A 25,175-nucleotide genomic window follows, 5' to 3' on the forward strand; every position below is an offset into this window, starting at 1 on the left:
ATCCTAATTCTCACCGACAGATTGGTGTGATCGTCATGGTGCAATGGCGTTCGTCCGGATCCTTTCTTTTCGGCTCCAAGGATGAACTCTCTCGTTAGATCGGCCGGGTGAGGATCCGCCTCCGTTCGTCTGTTGAACCATCCATTAGGGGTATATTTCATTGCGCCACTTTTATCTTGTTCCCCTTGGCGTCAACGTTGATCTGCGACCCGACTGTCCCGGGCATGACGTGGAGTGTAGCGGCACCTCTAGGTCCGTCGCGTTGCATCGTTGCCAGGCGACTGGTCTGCCGACCACTACCCACTACCACCACTAGTTTTGCATTTATTGTACCTGTCTCTCCTTGAAAAGCGAACTCTTAGCGTTACCCTCGTAAGGTTATGAATAGACATTGGTAAATGACAGTAATATTGGGCGCTTTCACAGGTCAACGCCCCCGCCCCCTGTTCAGCTAACGCCAAAATAAAAAGCCTCGGTCCCCGTTTTGACCGTCCTCCAAGAGAATCTGGTTTGAACGAACGCCTTCTCCGCAGATTTCGCAGAAAACTTGGAATCTCAGCCAGAAACAAGTTAAAAAAGAAATCCGAGAGATTTATTCCGACGACGCGATTGACTTTGCTCGGAAAATTGATCGATCAACGATGCCGATTTCCAACGAGAGAAAAAGCAGGCGCCTCTAGAATAAAGACTGCCTTAATTAGAATAATGGATTTATATATACATTTATTTCGTTGCGTCGGCAACCCGCTACTACTACTCCTAGTACTGTGAGAGAGACGGGAAGGTGAAAAATCAGTTCGTTGCCAGATCTCGTTTGTCGGATCGGAACGATATCAATGCCGATAACCACGCAATTGAAACAAACGAGTCGAGGATGAGTTCGCTTGCATGAGCAGCGCCTACCTACACAAGACCTTACATGATGGCGGGTCTCGTACGCATGAAACAGGGTTACAAGGAGGTGATTGTTTCATTTGTTCCGCGTAGACAATGTCGTGAAGATCGATGCTGTAAAAGGCTAGACGAAGGGTTTGACGAAATTGATCGCTTTGTCGAGTCGCCACCGTCCATCACGAGCGAGGTTGTCCCGAGTGGGTCAAGTCAAAAACGAAGAGTGAACTCATATTTCGGATATCCCGTAACGTCGATCACAGATCTTCCCGTCGTTGTTGGTGACTCGGTGCAGGTTCCGCTTCGCGCAGCACTCGGTGTCTGCTGATATTTGTCATAGCGAAACACTAAAAAAGCCTTGATCGTCCATCGAAGAACATGCTGTAACTAAATGCTGTGATCGAAGAGAGAACAGTCGATACATACGACTAAATACTCTTTTTCTCTTTCACAAACGCAATCTCGATCAAGCCAGGTGAGCTGTGGGTCACGTCTTGTTCAGTGCGAGATGAATCCTCTCGGTGCTCCACACTCACTGCGCCGGAACTGCGTCCCGTTACCGTGATATCTCTGCTCGGACGGTTAATCGCTTTCCCATTCATCTCCAAACGCCATGAACTGTCCAGCATTGAGAATATCTGATGATTGTCAGCACCCGATGATGCGGGCATGTGTATTGTATATCGATGAGAGGGAGTACATACGCCTGTTCAATCGAGATCGTACCTGGGACCCCGAGACGGGGAAGGGTGCCTTGAACATGTGTACGTGAGATGTAGATCTCATGGGAGCCGCTTTCTACCGGTCAACGACTTCGGCCCGACGTAACGCATATAGCACACGGCAATGATGAGCTTACGTGAGTGAGGTGTGAGGACTGGCCTGAGTTTGCCAAAGGAATAAAGGCACAGCTTGCAGTCCAGTACAGATTGTTGACGGCGATATCGAATGCACATGTTTGCAATCGCATTCATTGGTGGCAGGCGAACCCTTCGGTCGAGCTCATGTGACAGAGCGGGCAGTGGGAGGCTTGGCGATTATTGGTAGCGGTCTATCGCAAACGGATGAAGAACCAGGAAGTATGGACCTCTGACAGCCTGGCCGTTAAGGTCCATTGACGGTCGACACGGAGCCAATGAAGTCGTCAAACGCACAAAGTGGCTTTGATTTTTCCCAGTCAATTCAATTTTCTCATGACTCGTTCGCCGATGCAAGGGAGGGGAGACCGGAGTTCCTCTCCAGGAAAAAGATGGTGTTATTGTGGTGTTATTAATCATGTACGCCAATAAGTAGCATCCAACTGAGTTCAGGACGATCAAGATCGTTTCAGCACAGCCAAATCCCTGTGACCGCTTCGGTTCTCCTCAAACTTACAGGCTAGAATCTTGAACAGTGGCAAGCCCCGCCCCCGTGGAAGTCATCATACTGAACGCAACATATTGGCCAAGTCTATAGCACATGAAGCTCGCGGCAATGCCAGCTCCCTTCTTCTCAGTGACTTGCCTATCGACAGCCTTGTGCGTCACAATTCATCGCAATCAAATCTTCCCGTTGAGAGTGTGTAATGATCCAGAAATGCATCCTTCATCCTAGTCATCCCATTCAGTTTAAATATCACATATCAAAGCTCGCGATCCGAAGCTGCAGCATGACAACCTCAGAAATGATTGACTTAGCATACTTAGTTTCATCTGAGTAGAATTTTTTTTCACTTCGAGGCAAGTCTTTCTGATCCTTCAACGACGGAAGCGACCCCCGTTGTGCACGCGCACTTCCATGGTGAGGCATTCGTGTGGGAATAGTCGAATGGCGTGTACCTTCCTTTGAATCAGCACCTTTACTGTGTCCATCTAGTCCTCAAAGGAAAAAAAATAACGTGCAATTCGACACTTCCAGTTGGATCGCGTCTGTCAACTATTATTTAGGACCTTCAGAAATAAGCCAGGCCAACAACTGAGGAGGACTATTGCTAGGATGATAATAACCAATCGATTTATTGTCCGTAAGGCATCTTCGACGAGACACACCCAGTTGTATTGTACTGGATTGTGCAAGTGGTTTTTCCTTTCCGACTTCCAGGCCAGACAACCAATCATTGTAGCTGTCAGAACTTCACGTGTATTGAGACGTCGAGGCAGATAGAGTCAGGAAGAACGTGAAGCATCCGCTTCACGACAGCGCACCACGGTGCAGCATACATCAAGTCCATACCATCTATTAGGGGCCACTTCGATGGGTTCACTGGGCGACCATACGTTACAAAGCGTTTCGTACGAGTTTGCTTCTCCTCCTCGAGCTTTCTCACTCGTATATTCTACTCATGAGTAGCTGTACATCGCACCTCTGCGTTTATGGCGCATCATGTATAGACCAGACACGTCTTGGAAGAAAGAGCTACTCATACTGTATGGCTGCCGCCACTTCTTCCTGGATACGATTTGATTCCGTCCAGATGACCAACCCACACATCGACTGCGCGTGCCTATTTTGGGCACTCACCTGTTATCATGGACCTTTGCACCATCATCAATAGCCGGTTCATTGGTGGTCTGATTCAAGCTCATGTCCACTCGCTCCTGTCCTTCTCGGTCCCAATCAGCAGAGACGCCCAGCATCGCGAGACTGCACACACGGCACAGGACTACAGCGACAACTGGTCAAATCGTATTACTTCACACTGGTCAGTCGCAACGATTTACTGCACGACTCGTACGCTCCTCCCTGCCTTTCCGTTGCCCCGCGTCCTCCCGATTGGAACCAGGCTGGATCCAGACAGCCACGTCTTCCACCTACTTAGCATCTTTCAACATATCCCATTGAATCCAGAATCAGCTCTCCTTACCTGATAATACTTTGGAGTCGCGCCGCTGGTCGTACTCGACCCCATACGGCCTTTCGGCCACTCAACACCATGAACTTGGAGACCCCCGGTACAACGCCTCCTGCTACTAGCACAACCTTCGACTCCCGGCTTGCCTATATAAGATCGCAGTCCCCGTACTCTCAACCTACAGCATCGTCATCTACCTCATATCCTGTCCTGCCAACGCATCAACGCCAATCGTCCACATCTTCGGCAACACCGCTTCAACCTCCACCACCTTCTCATCCGGGCTGCGTACTATGTAGTCAGATCCAGGCCTCATATTCCCGAAATGGTGAAGGTGCATCACCTCTCGCCTCACCTTCTCCACGAATGGCAATCCTCCCTTCAACGACCGATGGCGATATGGGATATCATCAACCATTTGAACCCTCTCGAAGTCTAAGTCCTGCACCTATATCTGATCGAAGAGGGAGTAGCAGCAATAGCACCAAAGAAGCCGTGTATCACGACAGAGAGATCACAATATTCAGAGCTGAAGGAAAGGAGAGATTGTGCAGTGATGGGAGACATATCATAGTTGCGATCAATCGACATCTGGAGAGTGTGTATGATCTCGTGAGTGCGCGCAACGGCGGCTGCTAGGAGTCCTCAGACTTAGGTGACAAGAGCTTATACATCCTTCCACAGGGACCCGCAGACGTTCCCACACTAGGTCATATGCTCGAAACTGCACGTCGGATACTCCTCTCATCAAGCGGATCCCAAACAACAACAACTGCTAGCGAAGCAGAGCGGGGCAAAGGCAAAGCAAAGGATGATGACGTGCGAGTTGGCTTTGTAGGCAGTGTCGTTCGTGAGTATGCCTGACCAGACCACATGTCGCGGTGTCCTCGCTGATCACAACAGCACGACCATCAGGAGACCCCCAATCCCCTCATGCTCATCTGCACGCCCATGCACTGCTGGGACCTATCGATACGTCATTGTCGGGCGCAAATTTCTGGCGTCGGAATGTGGTCTTCGGCAGCATGAACTGGTGGAGTCTGGAGGACTTGCGAGCGGAAATCCGGTGAGTTGTGGTCACTTCACAGCGCAGTGATAGGACGCTGATCAATATCGACATAGGGAATCTACCTCTAACAATCGCGTCAAATCCGGGTACGTCCACCGGGGCGCAGCTCCAATAGATCGTGTGCTCGACGCGGGATCCCTCGAGGTAAATATCTGGCTTGACACCCTGCTGCCTTACTGACAAATGCCTCGACAGGGTCTACCAAACGCGTTGGATCCCGACATATACAAGGATGCGTCGCCGCCAAACTCTGCGCTGGTGAACCGGACCTCGTCAGAATTGTCACCCAAGATGTCGACGTCGTCTTCGAATACTGTACATGGGTCAAGCGGTGGAGCCAGTGATTCATTGAATGGTACCGATGGATACGTTGCAGTGGACTTGGAAGATGCCAAGTCTGTGACCAGAGGAGGAAGGATCTAAATACATGACGCATAGGTGTTTGGTCATATGTATGATCGGTGCCACTCTGCGCGGAAGCGGGAGATAGAAAGTAAACATGATGTTGAACGTATGACCCTGAACGCCTCCGGCACCAAACATGATTGTTTGTTTCATCAGTTGTGCACTTGCCTTTGTTCCCAGACGAGGAATGCAGTCTGTGGGATGCACATGTCAGGGATGGCAATGCAGAATCAACTTAGGGAGCCAAGAGTGCATGAGTGTGGAGTAAGGGAGATGCACTCTACGGCCAACAGGTCAAGGCTAGCTTGGGGTCATTGCGAGAGAGGCTGGACTGTAAATGAAAAGCTTTTGGCAGGTGGTACACATCATCATCATCAAAGTCAAAATCAGCATTGACCTTCCTTGGCATTAGTCGACCTCCTTCTCTTTCTTCTTCGTTTTCAGTCTCATCATCATCTCAACCACCCTTTGACCGACTCCGACCGTCTCGACTAACGACACGAGACGAAACACGGAGAAGAAGTGTCGGAGTACACACCGGATTGGAAGGACCGTCAACATCGTCAGGAGATCAGTGCAGAGGCGTAGTATATTCGACACACCTCGTACGCCCATTGACCCCTTTCCTACTGTGTGAACGATCAAATCGTCAGTATATCTCATGTCTATTGGCGTCACAAGCATTGTAGAACCAGGCTGACAGACGTAAACAACCATCGGTTGATATCGTAACATTGCAGTGACGACAAATTTCACTTCATCCACACTCTTTTGGACCCATCACTCGATCAATCACGCTCCTTTCATCCTACAACAAAACTCAATAAACATCCACGTCCACGATGGTCGCATTACCCACCCTCTCTCTCCTTCTCGTCCTCCCCACTCTCGCTCTCGGTTCCCACAACAGCCCCCTTGAACAACGTTCACCCGTTCGAGCCCACCAACACCGTGCTCGGGCCGGTGCGTTCAACCATATTCATGCTCGATCATACCCTGGTTCCGTGGAGGAGAAGATGGCGAAGAGGTCTTTGGGGAAAGAGCTCGCGAGAAGAAAGGCAGATCCAGCGAAATGCAGGATCAGGAATTCTACTTGGACAGCAGCGACATTCCGCCTCAGCGGAAGCACTAGCACCGTCATCAGTTCCTCTTCGAGCATCACCAGCACTTCCCTCTCATCGTCTTCCGTCGCCGTCGTGACCAGCTCGGCCACCTCGTCCTCGACTGAAGCAGCGCCCACAGCCGCTCAGACAACCACTAGCAGCAGTGCAGACAACAACAATCAAGCGTGGGTTCAACCTACCTCGAGCGACACTCCAGCTCCAGCGCAGTCCTCTGCTGCGTCTCCCCCCCCTCCTCCTCCTTCGAGCGGGGGTGGCTCAATGACACCTAACGGCAACAAAGCCGGTGTCTCTGCCGGTGATTCGCTTCCTTGGATCAAGGACAAAATCGGATGGTGGTATGGTGAGTGTTGTATACCACATCAAGGCTTTTCGATCTACCCAGATTGTCGCACCCTCTCTTCTTGCTTCTCCCAGCTGACACTAGTATATCGTTTGCTAGACTGGTCTCCCAACCCTTCTGGCAATGCCGGCAATGCAGTGTCGGTCCCGATGATCTGGGGCGGAGGCACTGCCGACGGAACAGACGCCGTCCGACTAGCAGCCTTCCAGAGCATGTCCTGGACTCCGCAATATGTCATGGGTTTCGAAGAACCTGATTGCCCTTCCGGTGCGGGAAGCGCAGGCATGGACGTTTCCACCGGTGAGCCAGACCTCAATCCCAACATAGCTTCAAGCATTTAAGACACACGCACTGATATCTGACCAGGGATCCATCTCTGGAATCAATACGTTGCCCCGAAGGGCGATGCTGGCGCTAAACTTCTATCGCCCAGTATGTGCAAACAAGCTGCTGAGTCTGGATGGCTACAACCCTTCCTGGACGGTGTTACAAGGGCTCCCGATGGAATTGCGATCCATGTCAACAAAATTGACAGGGCTGGTATCGAAGCGGACATCGTGAGTCATGGTCCTGACAAAATTGGTAGATGACAGCTGACGATCTTGCAGAACCATTACGCTCAATACGGCAAGCCTCTCTGGGTTACCGAGGTAAGTGTCCAGCTCCCTCTGTCTTCGCTCTTCGTGCCTCCTGTTGACGTACAACATTTGATTAGTTCGCATGCGTCGACGACTCAAACGGCTTCACACCTTGTACCGACCAACAACAGATCAACGATTTCATCTACCTGGCAGTCAGTATCTTCGAGTCCGATTCTCGAGTTGCTGCGTACGCCTACTCGAACGGTGATGGTCTTGGCAATGTCTGGCCCATGGTTCAGAACGGTCAACTCACGTATGTCTCGTCTCATTTCGTATTGCCGATAGCATACTGATCAATGCTTTCCCCCTCAGTGAATCTGGCAACACATATATCGCCGCTCTGAGTCAATACCACTAGATCATCTCGCCCATCTCAGTTCTTCTCTCTTCTCTTCTATCCTATCTAAACGTTCGAACAGACAACATATACCCCAGTTATGGTCCGAATTACCCCTTGTTCGATATGATTCCAGATTGTGCAGGTTCCTATGGGAACGTGGCGAGTAGGTCGAGAAGGATACGAGCAAATTCACGTTGAGCGCGATTTTGTATATACCCGAAGACATGCAGGACGATAGTTTGCCGAGTGCTTTTGGGCCGCACGTGTGTGAAGTCGAAGGTGTCAAGCAGGTGCTCTCTGTGAGAGACGGGAACAGCGTGGGGAATAAGGTTCGCCACCGACGTCCTCAGTACATCTTTGTCCTGCTTTGCCTGGGCCAGAGTCTTCCTCACAGCTCCGAGAAGTACCCGCCTTGAAGGAAGGGAACATTTCTCCAGCTGCTTCTGCGGCAACAGCCCGTGACATTGCATGGGGCGCAGCAAGTTTTTGGCAGGGACAGCTGGAAATTACCAATGGAAAAGGTTTCCGCAAAAGTCAAAGAGATCCTGTACTCTCCGTGACAGCGGCTTGACTTTGTCCTCTTCACCAGTCCCAGGGCATCATTGGACGGTATATCTGGTCTGCTCATATATCGGACATCCACCGTGACAGCGGCGTTGCATCTATTGTCATCTGTTGATGATGTCGATATTTCGCTCGCTTCGCTTGAGAAGACGTTCACGATCGCTTACTTACGATCGACCAGGCACCGGTTACTAGTTGTCCACACCATCGACATCTCGAAATCTTGACTTTCAATCTTTCAACTTTCAGCTGACAATCTCATCTGTATGATCGCCATCGCAAATCGAAACACACCATGCTCACGCGCAGACTCGCATCATCCATATCGACAGGACCGAGGGATGCTTCCCCTCGGAAGATCGTGCTCGTCGGAGCTGGCTTCTTAGGTGAGTGTCAGCTGGTCAAACGGTACACGACCGATGTATCGATGGCTCTTCCGCTTGGATGTGAGCGGGGTCAGCGAAGGGCGGATGCTCGACTACATTACATTACACATATATATGAAGCATGTCTCGGATGAAGCTGAAGCTGTACTCGAACAGGATCGTACATTGCTCGTGCTCTTGTTGCGGACCCGAGAAATCGCGTAGTCTTAGTCTCTCGTCATCCCCAAGCTCGTGAGTAGTCCTTCACGGTTCATGTATCTTGTCGGACATGTTCATCCTGTCTGCACTCCCAACGTATCTTAACTGGAGACGAGCTCGGAGTACGATCATATTACGACGACTTGAACGTTTCCAGTGCTCATCTGCGCACTCCTAGTCCACTCCCGCCTCTCCTCGCTCGGAAGCCAGATACTTCCTGCCCAATCACTCGACTTGACCTCCTCCTCCGCGCCTTCCGACCTGCGCAAGACATTCAAAGGTGCTTCCGCAGTGGTATCGATGGTAGGGTTACTCACTGGATCCGAGAAGAAGATGATGGAAGTACAGTATGAAGGTACGAAGAAGATCAGCGAAGCAGCTAGGGAGTGTGGGGTGGGGAGAGTGGTGGGGATCAGTGCGATCGGGGCGGATGAAGGGGGCGTTACGCCATAGTGAGTTGTCGGTGTCGTCATCAAATGACTCAGAGGTGGGGCATGACGGAATAGATTTGGACGGAATGTCCTATGAACGTGCACCTGGAAGAAGGACTTGGACGTAAGCCATCGGTCAAGTAGAGGGACAGATATAGACGTGCCCTTCGAGCTATGCTGTAGAAACTGACCACAGTCAAACACAGTTGGCGGTCCAAAGCTCTCGGCGAGAAAGCTATCTTTGACAACCATCCGACAGCCACGATCATCCGACCATCTATAGTCTTCGGACCTGGAGACAGTTTCTTCACGGTGAGCACCTTGCGCGTATCCACAAGACACAGATACGAGACTGATCTGCTTTCTGCCACAGAGATTCGCGACTTTGGCCAAGTTCTTACCTTTTTTGCCGGTCTTCGGCGGTGGTCTCGTCCGCTTCCAGTGAGTCGACAGCTATGCGTTGCAAGAACGATTCTGCATGGACACGACCGTCTGCTGAAGCTAGCCTTTTCAGACCAGTCTATGCTGGCGATATTGCTCGAGCGGTCGAGATCTGTTGTCGGGAAGATCCAGATCTCGTCAGACAGGTCGGAGGGAGAGTGATCGAAGCGGGGGGACCAGATGGTGAGCCTGCCGGTTCCCTGCTAGCAACGATTTCTCCCCATTGATTTGACACATCATCCCCCGAAGTCGTTCTCCCCTGACGCGATGTTCCCACTAGTCTTCACCTATCGCGAAATCATGCAGCTTGTCCTGCGGTATTCAGGCTTGGAAGGACGCCGAGCAATCTTGAGTTTGCCCTATTGGGTGGGGATGGTACAGGGGTTCTTCTTGGAGAAGCTGCCAGAGACCATGTTCACTGTCACCCGAGATCAGGTGGGTGACATGACTCTCCTGTAGAACATCTGCCGAGAACAGCGATTCTCACTTCCACCTGGGGCTCGCAGATCACCCAGTTACGACAGGATAATATCGTCTCACCAGCTCCACCAATGTTGTCACTCCCTTTCCCGGACTTGCTCAAATCCTTCCCAGCATCACTGCCTTCCTCATCACCGCCCGGCGATGCTGGCTTGACCAGCGTGTACAAAGCCTTACCGACGTACTTGGGAGAACAGGGACGCGTTGAAGGGAAGAGAACGCACGGGAGACGAGCGGGGGAGTTTGAGGAAGTGAAGAAGATGACTGGGGTGAAGTAGCTGGGTCCGGGCTACGATCGCAGGTGTGAACAGCACTCTGTCGGGTGCGTGGCGGGACCGGCGACGACAACAGTCCGAGCTATCTGTCAACACATGGACCGAAGGAAGCCTGACAGTCACATGAGTAGCAGAAAACCTGATTGACACAGTCAATGTGCAATGCATATTTTTAACATCTATCTATCCGGACATCTGTCGATCCGATGCTTCCCAATATTTACAAGATGCGGGTCACGCACTAGCGGTGGAATCAAAGCTCGGTCTGCTCCCGACTATTGACAAGTTGACGCTGGTACGACTTGAGTCGTTCAGTGATTCGATCTTCGAGGGTGAGTTCGTTGGCCTGATCGCTGAAAGAGAAGCACAATGAATGATTTGCGCGTCAGCACGTCTCATTGTGAGAGTCAAGTTCGAGCGATATATGATAAGGCTCAGAGGCAAAAGTCGAGAATGTACAGTCTTACTCACTGGACTTTGTCACTCAACTTCCTCATTTCTGACACAACCCATTGCTCCCGCCTGGCAACTTCGATCTCCCTCTCTTTAACATCTCTCTCCCTCTCCCTCTCCCTCCGCTTCTGGTCTTCAACTCTTTCCCATTCTTGCCTTAGAGCCTCATGGTCGCTATCCTCGTCCACAGGGTATCCGTGCCTCAGGGATGTTTGACTAGAATGCACGCGGCCTTCGGGAATGGAAGCAGGAGATTCGACGGGACAGCTCGGACAAGGGGTGGATCTCAGATGGGTGATTTCAGATTGGAGTCGATCTCGTAGGAGTAGGGAGTGTGTCAGAGCCGAAGTGACAGCCGCGTGAGCATGATCTGTACCCAAAGAGAGGCATTTAGAGGTGAGACTGTTGATCGCCCGATCATGTCATGTCACTCACCAACTTGTCCCTGCCCCTCACCCATTCTCAAAACCCAGACTTCCCTCTCTTGTCCCTCTCCTTTACTCCTCACAACACTCGCTCCATCGCCCAACTCTTCGACAGACCACCACTTCTGCCCGTCCTCGCTCAATTCATGACCGTACAAGCCCGCCCAACCGACGCCAACGGCGGCAGTATTCCAGAACTTGAGCTGCGGAACCAGACGAAGGAGTTCGAGCTGCTGATGATTGTTCAGCGCAGAGAGTGAGGTCGAGATCGGATCGTGGGGATTGAGTGGGGCTACGAGGGAAGAGAGTGGAGGAGGTAAAAAGGTCGAAAGCCGAGTCAAGAGCTGAAGTTTCTCCTGGACGAGACGTTCTTGCGCCTGTGATCCGGAGACTCAGCACAGAACTTCACAAACTTCTTTCAACGTGAGGTAGACGGGATTGAGACTGCCGAGGAAATAGAATGACCCACCCTCAACGCCTTGTGTCGACCTGTCAATGTCGGCAAGCTCCCCTTCGGGACTTCCAACACCAAGGCGACGAGACTCAGAAGCAAACTCAACCACAAGAGAGGATGAGGTCGCGTCGGTGTGAACAGACCAGTTTTACTGCCTTGCAGATCAGTCGACTTGTCGGTAGAGGTCGAAGCGGGTTGTTCAACGTTGATCGTGATCGGTGGCGCTGGCGCTGCTGGTGGCGCCGCAGCGGGGGTGGGAGGAGTGTGTTCACGAGGGCCAGGTGGAGCAGCAGGATATGGATGAACATGAATGTTTGGTAGATCGATAGGGATAGGCTGATCCCCTCGACTTCCGTGAGTCTGAACATGGATGTCGTCAGGATGAGAAAGGTTCTTCTTCGCTAGCGTATGCTCTCGTGCTTGAGGTTTGTTGGCTTGAGATTGAGTAAGAGGTTCAGCGGTAAGCTTGGCTTGATACAAGTCGTCCATCCTGTGCTTGTGGGTTCAATCGTAAGTGAGGTGAAATAGACGAAAAAGAAGGACGAGAGAATGATCAGGACGGAGATAGGGAGGATGATGGTGGTCAGTGCGGAGCGTTGCACAGTCATGTTTCAGCTTGAAAAGATCACTTCACACGCCCTCGAGGACGATCCATATCGTTCGATCAGGAATACCACACACCACTCGGTGCGTCATACAACGTATGCATCTGTCCTTTCCATTGTCCCATCGGATACCCCTTACGCTTCCTTCCATTCATGCCACGGGAGCTCGTACATGTTCAGGCGCTAACATCATCTTTGGGAAGATATTGGCCATGATACCTGCGAAAGCCATTCTGATATAGAGTACAAGGCAAAAAGGGGTCAGTCGATGTCACTCCTTGGTCATGTCGAGTTTCTGATATACTCGAGCGTCGAAGAGAAGGACTAACCCAAGTACCAATAGAGGTGATGTCGACTCCTTTCCTTGTCTGAGCGGTTGTTGGTTCACGAAGCCAAAGACTGCCAAAGCGAATGCTCCCCAAGTGATACTGAGAGACCCGCCCAAGAAAGAACGTTAACATGGATCCTCTGAAATGAGACCCAGGTACGGAATCATACGAGATGTGGTGGCACTCACAGAGGTTGCTTGACGAACATACCCGCACCAGCTGCTGTCATCGCAGTCTGATTATACCAGTCCTTGTATTCTGACCATTCGGGCGAAGAAGGCAGATGGATTGGGTAGACTCTGCAACATTGGTAAGAAGAGGTCAGAGCAAGGTCGATTCTTCGGAGTCTGGAAGGGGGGGAGAGAACGAGGTGAGATCTGTCACCCACTTTTCCGACTTGGCGTCAGTCTTGTCATATATCGGAGCTGAGATGGCCATGGTTTGCGGTCGTCTGTTCTCGTCTTGTGAAGAGAGATGGACTGGTATGTTCTGGTATATATATATGTAGAGTGTTGGTAGAACAGCAAACCGCTCTGTCGTAGATGTGGAAAGAGCAAAGAGACCGCTTTCGGGCCAAGTCAGCGAGGTGTTGTTCTCCGGCTTGTCAGGGTTTTCAAACCAAAATTACCACGTGGCGGGATCAGATAGCCAAGCAGCAGCAACAGCAGCCCGCCAGCAGATTCAGACTTTTTTCCAAAGCTTCGACTCGGTTGGATCAAGAGTCAGTCTATTCTTCTTCTTCTGGTTCTGCTTCCACAACAACAACAACAACAACAACAACAACAACAACAACGAAATATATACATCACATAATGTCAGCTAAATCACATCCCGAGATCAAGGTCGGTATCCTCGGTGCTACCGGTACCGTTGGACAAAGGTGAGTGGCGGTCTCTTCTCGCCCCATATAGCATCTTCCTGGCTCTTCGATATGCCGCGCAAAGAAAAGCCATGCCCGCAGCTTGACGCTTCCACTCTCCCTTCCTTCGCTACACCAGCGTTGACAGACATCACAGACACTGACGTTACCTGTCGTCTCCACTTGTAGGTTCATCCAGCTCCTCGCCTCCCACCCCTACTTCAAGATCCATGCTCTCGGCGCTTCGTCCAGATCAGCCTCTCAACAATATTCCAAGGTGACAAGATGGAAGTTGTCGACTCCGATCCCCGACTTTGTGCAGAAGATGGTCGTTCAGGACTGTAGACCCGATGCTGAGGGATTTGCCGAATGTGGTGTGGTGTTCAGTGGTCTGGATGCGGACGTTGCTGGTGATATCGGTGGGTCAAAATCTCTTTCGCGATTCTCGAAGTACGATGCCTATGCTCATACCATTACAGAGGAGGCATTCCGTTCCGCCAACCTCATCGTCTATTCCAATGCCAAATCATACCGACGCGATCCTCTCTGTCCTCTCATTGTCCCCCTTGTCAACCCTTCCCATCTGTCTATCATCCCTCGTCAACGATCTGCTCTCTCCCTGTCAAAAGGATACATCGTGACCAATGCGAACTGTTCCACCACCGGCTTGGTCGTCCCTCTTGCTGCTCTCGAGAAAGCCTTTGGACCTTTGGAAACCGTCATGGTGACCACCTTGCAAGCCATTTCCGGTGCTGGATATCCCGGTGTATCGAGTTTGGACATCCTGGACAATGTCGTCCCTCATATTGGAGGTGAGGAGGAGAAGATCGAATGGGAGACCAACAAGATCCTGGGAGGATTGAGATCCGATAACAAGGAATTCGATCTCCATGCGACCGATTCCGTCAAACCAATCAACGTCTCAGCAACATGTACTCGAGTCCCAGTCATCGATGGACACACGGGAGTCGTCTCTGTCAAGTTCTCTTGTAACCCACCACCATCCATCGAAGCGATCGACAAAGCCTTCAGAGAATTCACTTGTGAAGCTCAAGAATTAGGCGTACCTTCCGCTCCTGCGCAAGCCATCGTCGTCCATGACGCTCCTGACAGACCTCAACCTCGTCTCGATAGAGATCTGCATAACGGAGCCTGTGTCTCTGTGGGGAGGATCAGAGATTGTCCAGTCTTCGACGTCAAGTTCGTCTGCTTGATTGATAACGTCAGGTTGGGTGCGGCGACCAGTTCGATCATGAACGCCGAGATCGCAGTCGAGAAGGGTTACATCGCATAAGTAGTAGGAACATGCATCACAACTTCAATTCCTTTCTCCAGTGTGTCGGAGTCCAACGTGTCCAGACATGAGGGAAAGCAGTTGTATTCACAGAAGCAGTCCATTGCGCCCGACCCGCACGTACTGGGACCAGCGTGTAATTCTGGACGCGATCATTCGAACGTGAAGCGTTTGCGGTGTAAAAACAGTGCTATCACCGTGTGAGGCGTACTCATACTTTAGATTCGCATTGCATCCTTCCTTTACTGCCCCGTGAACCACAAGACCCAGACCCCCAAAGTTGACAGAAAGAACGTCCGGGACAACAGGTCACACGATATAACACTTGTAAAACTTAGAAGCACTGCGACGTCGACATATCAGCAAACTCTCTCGTCGATCCAATCGTTACCCTTCCGTAACCCACACTCACCTTCAACAGCCTCTTGTCCACTTTTTTGTTCACAGCTCTTTCCAATTGCCCTTTCAGCGTTGCTACTTTCGCGTTTGCCGCCATCAAAGAATCCTTCTGACTGTTTCTCTCCGCTGACAAGGAGGACATCTGCTCTCTGCGTGCGTCAAGCTCGGCCATGTGATCTTGACATGCGTCGTTCGTACGTTTGATCTCTTGACGGGCGTCGTCAAGGTGTGCTCGGAGTTTGGAACCTGCGTGGCAGAGTCTGTCAGTACGATTCTTGCTTAGACCCAAGCCCCGTCATGGACGGGAGGAACTCAAGGAAGAGGGAAACAATGCCCACTCACTGGTTCTCTGAGCTTCTCGGAGATCGACTGTCAGATTGCTTACTTTCACTCTCTCTTCTTGCAACTTGATCTCCTACGATAAACGTCAATGACTTTTCTCGCACAGTGAGGGCTCGCCGAAAACACTCACGACCTCCTCTACCTTCTCATTCTCCCTCACCAAATCCCTCTTCAATCCATCCCGTTCCCTCTCTATACTCTCGGCACACTCTGGCTTTTGCGCCTCATCTCTACCTGCTTCCGTGAGAGCCTTTGAAGTTCTCGCTGACGAAGCACTATGACGAGCAGCGGAAAAGTAGTCCTCATGTGATACAGAATTGTTATCGGGTTGCGAAGGAAGAGATGGCAAGGGTGTTGTAGGCGGTGGTCCTTGCGGAGGTAAGGCTACCACCTTCTTGCTATGTCGTTCCAACTCTCCGTTCCTTCTGCCCAATTCCACAATTGTGTTTCGCAACTCGGAATTAGCCAGTTCCAATTCCGACTTGACCTTCTCAAGTTGCTCTTTTGCCTTGACCAACTCAGCAATCTGCTTCGCGTCGTTGTTCCTCTGCAGAGCAAACTGGTCGCGAACACGAGAGAGCTCAAACAGGGATTGATCGGCTCTCAACTTAAGCTGTCGACGTTCCTCTTCACCTTGGACGAGCGAAAATTCCATCTCTGAGGCGACCAGGTCGTTCACCTCTGTCATAGCTTTGAGGGTATCCTCGTGGGTTGATCTTAAATCTGACAGCGTCTGATCGTGCTTTGCTAGCAGATCTTCGAGCTGTCTTCGATGATCCGCACCTTGCGAGTCAACAGTCTCGCGCAACTTGTCCAGAGCCTCCATATGCTCTCTCTTGAGATCGTCGATGGTCTCAGCATGACCACTGGCGATGGCCTGCAATTCCTCGGAGTGCTTTGGTCGGAGTTGGTCGAGAGCGGCTGAAGTGGCAAGGTCCGATTCGGTAGACGACGCAGTGGGAGCAACAGAGTCTCTGAGCTTGTTGTTCGCCTTCTGCAAGTCGGCTATCTGTATAAACTGCTGTTCGATCATTTGTCTCTGCGATGCTTCCTTGTCCTCCATCTCTCTGTAAGTGATGCGTTTCAGCAAAACTCCGGTATGGGTAGCTATCAATACTCACCTCATCAACTCTCGTACACGCAAATGCGTCTGGTCCGTATCTGCTGTTCCAGTCTGCCCCAGCTTTTGTAGCGAATCCTTCAACGCCGAAAATCTTCTTTCTGACTTGGGCGACAGTGTTCCTAGTTCTACTGGCTTCTCTGGCGGTTTCAATCTGTTCTCTCCCGGGTAAATCGTATCCGTATCAGGCAATGTTACTGCAGCTTGACGCGGGGTATGCGGACTGGGAGGTAAGGGTATGTCAAGGGCTTGTATATCGATATTGATGCTGGGTGTTGTTTTCTCTTCTACTGCCGACTGTACTGCCGGCGCACTGGATTCACGGGAGAGGATAACGTTGTGCAATCCCTGGAGTTTCTCTTCTAATTGTTGGATATAGGCTTCTCTTTCTTTCAGTTCTTCGTCACGTTCCTCGACGATCTACAGAGGTGAAGTCCTCAACATCAGCTGTTATTCACGCCGTATGGGTGATCGATATTCACACGATGCACAAACTTCACCTCCGCTTCCCAAGAACGCGACGACCGAAGTGGTTTTGGTGCATGTTGTTCACTCGTCATTGTCGGAGAAGATGATAGCAAACTACCAGTATGCACCCACGAGGCCGAAGCGCGTGGCGACAATCCCGAAGATTGCGCAGATGAAAGCTCCTGCGAGAGCGATTGTGGCCTGGGCATGTGACGTTAGCAGTCTGTCGTTATGGCCACGAGCAATCACTCACCTTGTCCTTTTGTATTCTCCATATCCCCTCCCTCCCCGAAAACCCGATCCTTGACCACCTTTGACAGCTACCAATGACACGATTGGCATCGACCCTCTTTTCTGCGAAGGAGAAGTCGACGGACTAGGCCCTCGGGGTGTCTGAACCACAGTGCCCGTCTCACTGGCTTCGTCATCGATATCGTTCTGTGAAGGCGTAGCAGGCGAGGTAGGCGACACATCGTCTGATTCTGCTCCAACTAGTCTGGCTTCGGAGAGCTGGGCTGTGAGGTCCACCACACGCGACTCAGCGGCCTCATATCGTTCGGAAAGTTCGCTCAGAGCCGCTTTCAACGCTTCCAGCTCATCTATACCTGTCGAAGTGACCCCTTCAGAACTCTGAGGACTCTCAGGGGGGTTAAGCTCTTTCGTCGAGAGTAGAGGCGAACGGGACGAGATCGTTGTGTCACTAGCTTCCTCCACCAGCTCTGGCGGAGGTGAGACGGGGCCGGTCGTGCTGGCTACGGACGACTGGAAGGCGGAGAGTCGCTTACGAAGCTCTGCCTGAGTGGACTTCTCTGTTCTAACAGCATTCGAAAGTGCGGAACGCTGTCTGTCGACGGAAGCGCTGTCCACTTCCAGCTGCTGCTCCAGCTCTTCTATCCGTCTATCTCTTTGTTCCAATTCCTCGAGCAGTAATTTGTTGTCTTTGCTCGTGTCGAGAAGAGCAATATGAGCCTCAAGATCTCGATAAGCCGACTCGCGTGTCGCCGCCTCTCGCTCTCGCTTCTCAACCTGTGTGGCAAGAGTGACCGACAAGGACTCCGATTTCGATAACCGTGCTTCAACTTCAGACGCATGTTGGTTCAGGGTTGTGTGAACCTCGCGCAACTTGGCGATGTCCTTCTTCAATTCGGCGATTACTCCCGTACGCTTGTCATCCTGCTCAGCATGACTCTTGAGCTTCGCTTCCAGATCTTGGATGTATGCCTAGCCTCGAGGTCAGCAGGGAGAATGATCACTGGAAAACCACTCACCTCGCTTGACGCATTGCGCTCGTTGAGTTTGGCTAGACGACTTCGCAACTCAGTGATGTAGGTGTCGTTCTCCGTTTGCCGCTCGCGAGCTTCCTCGAGTTGTCGGCTTTGGACCTCGTATGTCTCATTCATCGCGGACTGAAGGCTATATCAGCCCACGCTAAGCAAGTAACATCATACTCACAAGCTCGTCTCTCAGTTCATCCAGTTGTTGGTTCAGAGCGGACACCACTTTCTCGTACCTGATACAGCGTTCAGTACAGCTATCTGGATTCACATCTGTAACTCACTCTAGAATGACAGGCTCAACAGTCTCGTTGAAGTCGTTAAGAGCATCGCTATCGCCCGGCGCACGATTCCGCAACTCGCTTGACAGTCTTATGTTCTCACTACACTTCTGAAGGTACTGGTCGTAAAGCTGGTCCAGATATCAATCAGCGACTGTCTCTGCACTCTGATCTTACACTTACCTCGGTATGCTCCTTTTGCAACTCTGCCAGCCGTAATATCAATTTCTCGCTCTGTTTCAAGCTCTCCTCGGAAGTGCTGCCCTTCCCATCTTCCATTTCCAGCGCTGTCAACTGCTTCCTCAGCTTCAACACGGTACTTTGCAGATGCTCCACGTCATCCCATCCTGCTTCTACCTGATTGATCTTCGACACATTCCGTATATTCCTTGCTCTCGATGCGTACTTCACGGTATTGATGGTTTCACCAATGTTCGCTTCGATGGGAGACACACAAGCGATCATTGTAGTGAGAGCGTTACCACCAATGGAGTCCTGCAGCATTCGCGTGAGTTTCGAATCCCGATAGGGGACGTGGCCACCAGCTTTAATCGGGTCCGAAAGGGTCGAAATGACGTTTCCAAGGGCAGATAGTCCACTGTTGATGGAGATGCCCTCCTTCATCCTGTCACCGTGCGCTGCGGTGCGCTTCAACCGTTCCGAGCCTGCCAAATCCACCATGTTGAATTTACTCGTGACGATGGTATAGTCGTCCCCTCCGCTACTCCCACCGCCGTTGACAGGCGGACCTAACATCAATGAAGCAGGTCGGGAGGGCGTCAGCCTGCCGAAACTACTTGGTGGTCCACCGCGCGAACCCGATGGAGTCGGTGATCTAAGCCCCGTGGCAGATGCTGATCCTGGGAAGCCGATCGTTGAGGAAGGTCGCCTAAGCTGTCGTGTCGGTGTTTCGCTGCGAGTTGGCGATGCGGCCTGACCGATTCTCCTCTTTTGTATCAAGGTCAGGGAAAAGATCGCATGACTTCTCGAACTGCTGGCGTTCATAGTTGTTTCTCCGGTCTTTCTTCTCTCTGAGCCTTCCTGGAGGAGGTTCATCACCTCTGCGAGACTCTTGACCTTGACCTCCCTCACACCGGCCCAGACTATACGTCCGTCTCGTTCTTCTCGGATGGTAATGGCGACACCGGTGCCCGAGAGAAGGTCGATGATCTCCTCATTGTAAAGTTCCAAAAAGCTCAGCCGACATTCCCACGTTGCACCGGGTCCAGATTGATGTCGTATGTCCTCGGCACGCTCGAAAATCGCTTGCACCGTCCGAGGGATGAGACCTGTTCGAGGGGTAAATTCCGTTCCATGATAGTCGACGTCGTCACCAGTGGTACCCATGGAGTACGATTTTCCAGAGCTTGTCTGTCCGTAGCTGTATATGGAGAGTTAGTCGTAGCCAAAGTCGATGTCCCACGCTGAAACCTACGCTAAGAATGTGACATTGTGTCCCTTTAAGAATTCGTCAACGGTCTCCCTCGCCGTAACACCATACAGCTCCTCCTGAGTGGCGTCCTCTCCTAAGACATGATCAAATGTGAATGTAGGATGACGTCTGTTTCCGGCACCTCCCATTGTTCCCGCACTGTGACCAGCAAGTGCCCCGGGATCGACATCGAGGCGAACTTCCATTTGAGATGTAGGGTGAACGAGGACGGAGCGGAAACGGGGTGGGACGGTGAGATCTTCAGGGTACGAGGGTCGGATACGCAGGACTAAGTGAAAGCGAGCGATGTCCACGATCAGTGGTTGTTGTTGGTATTTGCAAAGAGGACTCACCGACACGGACATTTCTGCTGTCCGACGTAGAATTCTCTCCGACGCTACTTCCGGTATCACTCACTTGTCGCATTCTCGCTTGACCAGTGACAGAATGGGGACGAGGGATCGCAGACGGGGACAGCGGTCCTGGCGATGCCATGGATAGCCTTTTTGACGCCATATCGAATATGTGAGCTGGATGTGCCAAAGGTGAAAGTGAGATATAGCGATGGGCGGTCGTTTATGTCGTCTATATCTCAGAATCGATCTGTCAAAGAGATGTCGTTATTAGTGAGCCCATGACTAGCATCAGTGCTTAAATCGATTGATCTGGTCCTCCCTGATGATGGGAGATAAACAGATTGAAGGTTGACGGCAGAGGGGACGCGGTGAATCAGGGGCTACAGGCGATGCAAAGGATGATACAAAGGCAAGGGCTAGATATCATAGGGGGAGGCGGTGGAAGTGACTGGAAGGCGGGAAGCAGGAAGAGGAGGAAGAACAAGCCTACTCACCTTGATATACACACCGAACACTTTGATGTACTCAATACTACGAGTGTTCCGACTGCTGCCTCTTCTCCTTCTATCGGTGAACGATCAATCTGATTTCGTATCGAGATGGCGAGGTTGATTGATGATAAACACACGATTGGAAGATGGGGTAAACGGAAAAAGCAAGGATTGACAAAGGTCAGCATGCAAACGATGAATGGCATGGAAAGAAGGCGGTGGTCTAGCAGGGGAGAGTGCACGGTGCACGGTCCTCCGTACGTTTCTGGGGCTAAAGGAGATACCGTGATCGTAGAGTACGGAGCTCACCTCTGTTCGACGACGAGTGGTTGTCAAGGGTATCTATCTGCTCTACACACGGCTCGTGCGCTGCGCTACACTGTGTATGTGTTGAGTGAGGCGCTATTGCCCGCTCGAGTGATGTTCCGGTGTTCCGTCGTCCCAGCCACAACGCGATCGAAGAACAAATAAGAAAGACGGGAGTACTGATTCTGCTTTTTGTTGTTATATCCTGTTGTTAATGTTGTTGTTGTTGTTGTTGCTGTTGTTGCCGTTGTGGTAGTCGGGAGACTATCTTTGGGCCGAATCTCAATCCCGGTTCGAGATGATCAAAATTGTCCTCGTTGAAAGCCGAGAACCTTATTGTCCATCTACTCCGTTCCTTATGACTTTGATAGCTGGACCCCGAACCGATAGTGTGAAGTCGAGTCAATCCAGCCAAACTACGACATGTACGATGATGACTGATAGGATCCGACGGCTGCCCCACCTTCGACAGGTGGAGGACGAGCTACCTCCTAAGCGTACATCGCGTCGGACCTCGCGATGTTGCAAAGAGCGATTTCTGTGGAAAGGAACATGGGCAGGGGGTGAAGGTACTGTCAATAACAGGTTTGACGTCTCGTGGGTAGAGTGATAGAAGATGAGTTGAGGTACGGTGAAATTTGTTCCTCTGGACCAAGTTTGTTGTTATCGTCCCTCGTTGAAGTGAGCGGACGTTTTGGAACCCTCAAGATCTGTGAGGTACAGAAAACTCAAAAGTAAGTCGTAAGTTACGCTTCAGGGAATTTTGCTTCATGTCGTAGGATTACCAACAATCCTTCTCTTGATGTTGATGTGAACGCCCTTGGGTTCCCATCGCACTCACGAGGACTAGGCGGAGACAGGTGGCATGCATAGTGGGGATTGGTTTTACACTTTCGAAAATGTTACATGTACACTCTGTGTAGCGATTGAGAGTTGTGACGATCATTCTCACCTTTCCCTCCACACGATCCTCCGAACCGAACCAAACAAAAGACAGAACGAAATGATCGAAAGGCGAAAATTCAAAGCAAGCGAGACCAGTCGAAGAGGAGCCTGAAATTCTATACAATTCAACCTTTACCTTGACGCCCCGGTGCAAGTCTGCGCCCCGATCAACCGCCGTTTCACACCATCGAGCCATTCTTTGTGATGGTTACCTTCATATTCGCCCAAAAACATCTGCTCGGCGTCTTTGACGGAGAGCTGCATTTTGCCTGTAGAAAGAGATGTCAATTCATTCTCTTCCCTTTCGCAAGCTTCGGGCGACTTACCGTCTTTGCATGTAGCCTTCGACCGCATTTGTTCACACAAGTCATCAATGACGAGATGCTCAACAACCTTCTGTAATATCAAAAGGCATTGGTAAGTGAGCGATTCCACAACAGTCAAAAAAGCCATACTCACATCATGCTGCATACCAAATCTAACCCACATGTCCGCAGGCTTGAGAAGCTTGCCGTCAGTGTCGACGATGTGAACAATCTCGCTTTCGCTTTTAGTCGGGCCAAATGTGCCTAAGCATGTATCGAGCTTTTCCAAAGGACCGACGGAAGCAGATACGCTTGTAGGATGTGAGGACGTCGAGCCACTCGACTCGGGCGAACCAGACGCTGACTTGTCGTTTGATGATCGAGGAGACTGCGAGTTGGAAACGGAGTTGAGAGGGGAGGGGGACATGTTGAGGTAATTGCCCGGGCTGAATGCAACAAGCCCGTTGTATGGGTTTGTAGGCAGATTGAATGCAGCCGACGGCGAATTGTTGCCAAAGATTTGTTGCAGTTGAGCATTGAAAGCGTCATCTTCCGCTGTCAAGTCCGCCGTAGTGTCTTGAGCAGGCTGATCACCGGATAATGAAGCGAGGAAATCGTTCATGCTGTTATCGGTGATATCAGCCCAGTTCGTTGTGGCATTGTTCTCAGCCGAAGTGTCTCTGAAAGCGAAGCGGTTGAAGTCAGTGTTAGGTTGAGTCGGAGTGCTCATATTGATACCGGCGTTCGCAAAGGACATGAATTCGGGCTGTGAGGTCAGAAGAGTGAACGGGCTAGGAGGATTCTGCGGTTGTTGGGTGGGTTGATGAGTAGATAATTGGTTCGCGTTACTTTGCTGCTGCGTTTGTGTTTGCGTGCCAAAGCCGGAACCCACGCCATTCGGATACAGGCTCGCCCAAAGGGCATTGATGTCCGACTGATTGCTGGATGGTGGGGAAACTGACGCAGAAGATGTCGATGAAAACGAATGACTCTCGGCCGGTTGTGGCTTTTGCAAAGGTGCTCGAAGTACCTCGGGTCGGCCTCCAAGAGCAAACGCGTCGAAGGTGCTTCCGGCGAACAGACTGGGGGGATTATCCTGGTTGCTACCGACTGACACCAGCGACTCTGGACTGTCGACATTGGTACCAGTGGAACTACGGTGAGACAAAGCGGGGAGGTCGTTGATGCTGGTCAAGCTGTCATCGGTATTTGTGTGAGGCGGGGAAGGAGGCTTCGGCACCTGTCGTTGAGGAGCACTGAAAGCGGAAGTGTTGGTGGGAGTGTTAGTACCGTTGGTGCCATTGACCGGCATCGAGAAGGTGAAAGCCGACTGTTTCAGTGCAACATTCTCTTCTTGGAGCCGCTTGAGAATGCCACGAAGGTTCTCATTTTCAACGCTGGCACCGAAAGACTTGGCTTCCAGTTCGGCGACCTTAGCCTCCAGCTGCGAGATGTCAGGATCAAGGAGACATGTTGGTGTATTGAGTCGACTCACATCCTTCACCTTGGCTTCTCGTCTCTCTCGGAAGGCTTTTTGAGCCGCTCGATTTTGCTCCTTCCTCCTCGCAGCCTTGTTCGGCTCTTTGGAAGACTTGCCGTCTTCACCTGCGCCAGACTTTCGACCGCCCTTCCTGCCACCCTTCTCGTTTCCATGCTGTCTCTTGTCTTCGTGACCAGATGGAATGTCCGAGTCCGAGTCTGGAAGGCAGGTCAGGACATCTGGACTCAAAACGGGAACGTCCTACTGACCGTCGTCTTCATCCTCCTCTCCTTCGATTTCTCTAGCATGCGCTGCTGCTCCCGCCTTTCGTTTATTATTGGCGCCGCTGTTCTTCCTTTGACTGTTGACCTGTCTTTCGGGGCTCACAGAATCCGAGTCCTCTGAGAAGCTGATTTGTCCCGCGTCATTGATGGCCTTCTCAGGCGACGCGGATGGCAGAGATGGGGGGGTATCTTCCGGTGTATCCCTCCCTGGGACTGGCATCGAGAAGAAGGCTGATGGGGGGAGTGATGTGGGATTATCGACATTGGTGGAAGTAGAGTCTTGAGGAAGATTGGAGAGATAATTGATGAAGGCGGATGTGTTTGGTGAGAACGCTGATTCCATGGTGGCGAGGCGTAAATGTTTATACAACTAGGGTTAAAGAGGATAGACCAGTCAAGCAAGCACGGTCCCTTTACGCTGCACCCGTACGACGACTGGTGCGGTGTCTCAAGTGGACAGACCTCTCGGACTTTGCAGTTTGTGATGGAGCTCTTCGAGATGCGAGGGTGAGAGCAGGATGGAAGAATGACAATTGTGGAAATGAGTCGGCAGAAAGGGAACGTGTGTTCAGTGTTCCCGGTCGCCGAAGTTGAAAGTACGTGCGCTCTTCCAGGTGGAGGGATAATCTGATCTTGGCGATTTCACAAGGAATCCTCTGCGAGGTTGTTGAATCGTCAAAAAGTGGAACTGATGTACACGTCGTCGACGTTGAGGGTATAAAAGATCGTCAACGTGAATGGTGATCTGAAGAGAGCAGGTCGAGACTTTTTGAGTTTCCGCAAAGAACACCCTAGTCAAGTGAATCAGTGTCGAGTGGTCTGTACGTTTTGTACGGTGAGATGTGATGCCACCAAGAC

The 25,175-nt window shown here is 51.3% G+C and overlaps 8 protein-coding genes across 8 annotated transcripts; 4 read left to right on the forward strand and 4 right to left on the reverse strand.

The window, feature by feature from the left end:
• Positions 1–3,802: 3,802 nt before the first annotated feature.
• Positions 3,803–5,213, forward strand: IAR55_001592 (uncharacterized protein; the record flags this gene model as incomplete). The annotated part of the gene is made up of 5 exons (XM_066944718.1): positions 3,803–4,333; positions 4,406–4,571; positions 4,637–4,787; positions 4,844–4,934; positions 4,986–5,213. 5 exons carry the CDS (start codon positions 3,803–3,805, stop codon positions 5,211–5,213), a joined length of 1,167 nt encoding a protein of 388 aa, XP_066804641.1.
• An 824-nt stretch (positions 5,214–6,037) lies between these two features.
• Positions 6,038–7,658, forward strand: IAR55_001593 (uncharacterized protein; the record flags this gene model as incomplete). Its single annotated transcript, XM_066944719.1, has 6 exons — positions 6,038–6,659; positions 6,759–6,959; positions 7,026–7,216; positions 7,268–7,309; positions 7,375–7,553; positions 7,613–7,658. 6 exons carry the CDS (start codon positions 6,038–6,040, stop codon positions 7,656–7,658), a joined length of 1,281 nt encoding a protein of 426 aa, XP_066804642.1.
• Positions 7,659–8,499: 841 nt separating this feature from the next.
• On the forward strand, positions 8,500–10,418 carry IAR55_001594 (uncharacterized protein; the record flags this gene model as incomplete). The annotated part of the gene is made up of 8 exons (XM_066944720.1): positions 8,500–8,590; positions 8,747–8,821; positions 8,967–9,240; positions 9,426–9,531; positions 9,593–9,660; positions 9,734–9,843; positions 9,941–10,095; positions 10,167–10,418. The coding sequence occupies 8 exons, from the start codon at positions 8,500–8,502 to the stop codon at positions 10,416–10,418; spliced, it is 1,131 nt and encodes a 376-aa protein (XP_066804643.1).
• Positions 10,419–10,668: 250 nt separating this feature from the next.
• Positions 10,669–12,236, reverse strand: IAR55_001595 (uncharacterized protein; the record flags this gene model as incomplete). The annotated part of the gene is made up of 4 exons (XM_066944721.1): positions 10,669–10,768; positions 10,887–11,238; positions 11,304–11,670; positions 11,763–12,236. 4 exons carry the CDS (start codon positions 12,234–12,236, stop codon positions 10,669–10,671), a joined length of 1,293 nt encoding a protein of 430 aa, XP_066804644.1.
• A 267-nt stretch (positions 12,237–12,503) lies between these two features.
• IAR55_001596 (uncharacterized protein) lies at positions 12,504–13,119 on the reverse strand (the record flags this gene model as incomplete). Its single annotated transcript, XM_066944722.1, has 4 exons — positions 12,504–12,585; positions 12,682–12,780; positions 12,870–12,980; positions 13,070–13,119. The coding sequence occupies 4 exons, from the start codon at positions 13,117–13,119 to the stop codon at positions 12,504–12,506; spliced, it is 342 nt and encodes a 113-aa protein (XP_066804645.1).
• A 374-nt stretch (positions 13,120–13,493) lies between these two features.
• Positions 13,494–14,834, forward strand: IAR55_001597 (aspartate-semialdehyde dehydrogenase; the record flags this gene model as incomplete). The annotated part of the gene is made up of 3 exons (XM_066944723.1): positions 13,494–13,561; positions 13,730–13,959; positions 14,020–14,834. 3 exons carry the CDS (start codon positions 13,494–13,496, stop codon positions 14,832–14,834), a joined length of 1,113 nt encoding a protein of 370 aa, XP_066804646.1.
• A 334-nt stretch (positions 14,835–15,168) lies between these two features.
• On the reverse strand, positions 15,169–20,666 carry IAR55_001598 (uncharacterized protein; the record flags this gene model as incomplete). The annotated part of the gene is made up of 12 exons (XM_066944724.1): positions 15,169–15,479; positions 15,576–15,648; positions 15,706–16,642; positions 16,697–17,115; positions 17,178–17,364; positions 17,417–18,384; positions 18,432–18,569; positions 18,616–18,673; positions 18,722–18,849; positions 18,902–20,099; positions 20,154–20,439; positions 20,504–20,666. 12 exons carry the CDS (start codon positions 20,664–20,666, stop codon positions 15,169–15,171), a joined length of 4,866 nt encoding a protein of 1,621 aa, XP_066804647.1.
• A 1,714-nt stretch (positions 20,667–22,380) lies between these two features.
• On the reverse strand, positions 22,381–24,660 carry IAR55_001599 (uncharacterized protein; the record flags this gene model as incomplete). Its single annotated transcript, XM_066944725.1, has 5 exons — positions 22,381–22,517; positions 22,575–22,644; positions 22,708–23,997; positions 24,049–24,251; positions 24,303–24,660. 5 exons carry the CDS (start codon positions 24,658–24,660, stop codon positions 22,381–22,383), a joined length of 2,058 nt encoding a protein of 685 aa, XP_066804648.1.
• Positions 24,661–25,175: the final 515 nt, after the last annotated feature.

Source organism: Kwoniella newhampshirensis, chromosome 3, assembly GCF_039105145.1.
Source record: "Kwoniella newhampshirensis strain CBS 13917 chromosome 3, whole genome shotgun sequence".
NCBI lineage: Eukaryota > Fungi > Basidiomycota > Tremellomycetes > Tremellales > Cryptococcaceae > Kwoniella > Kwoniella newhampshirensis.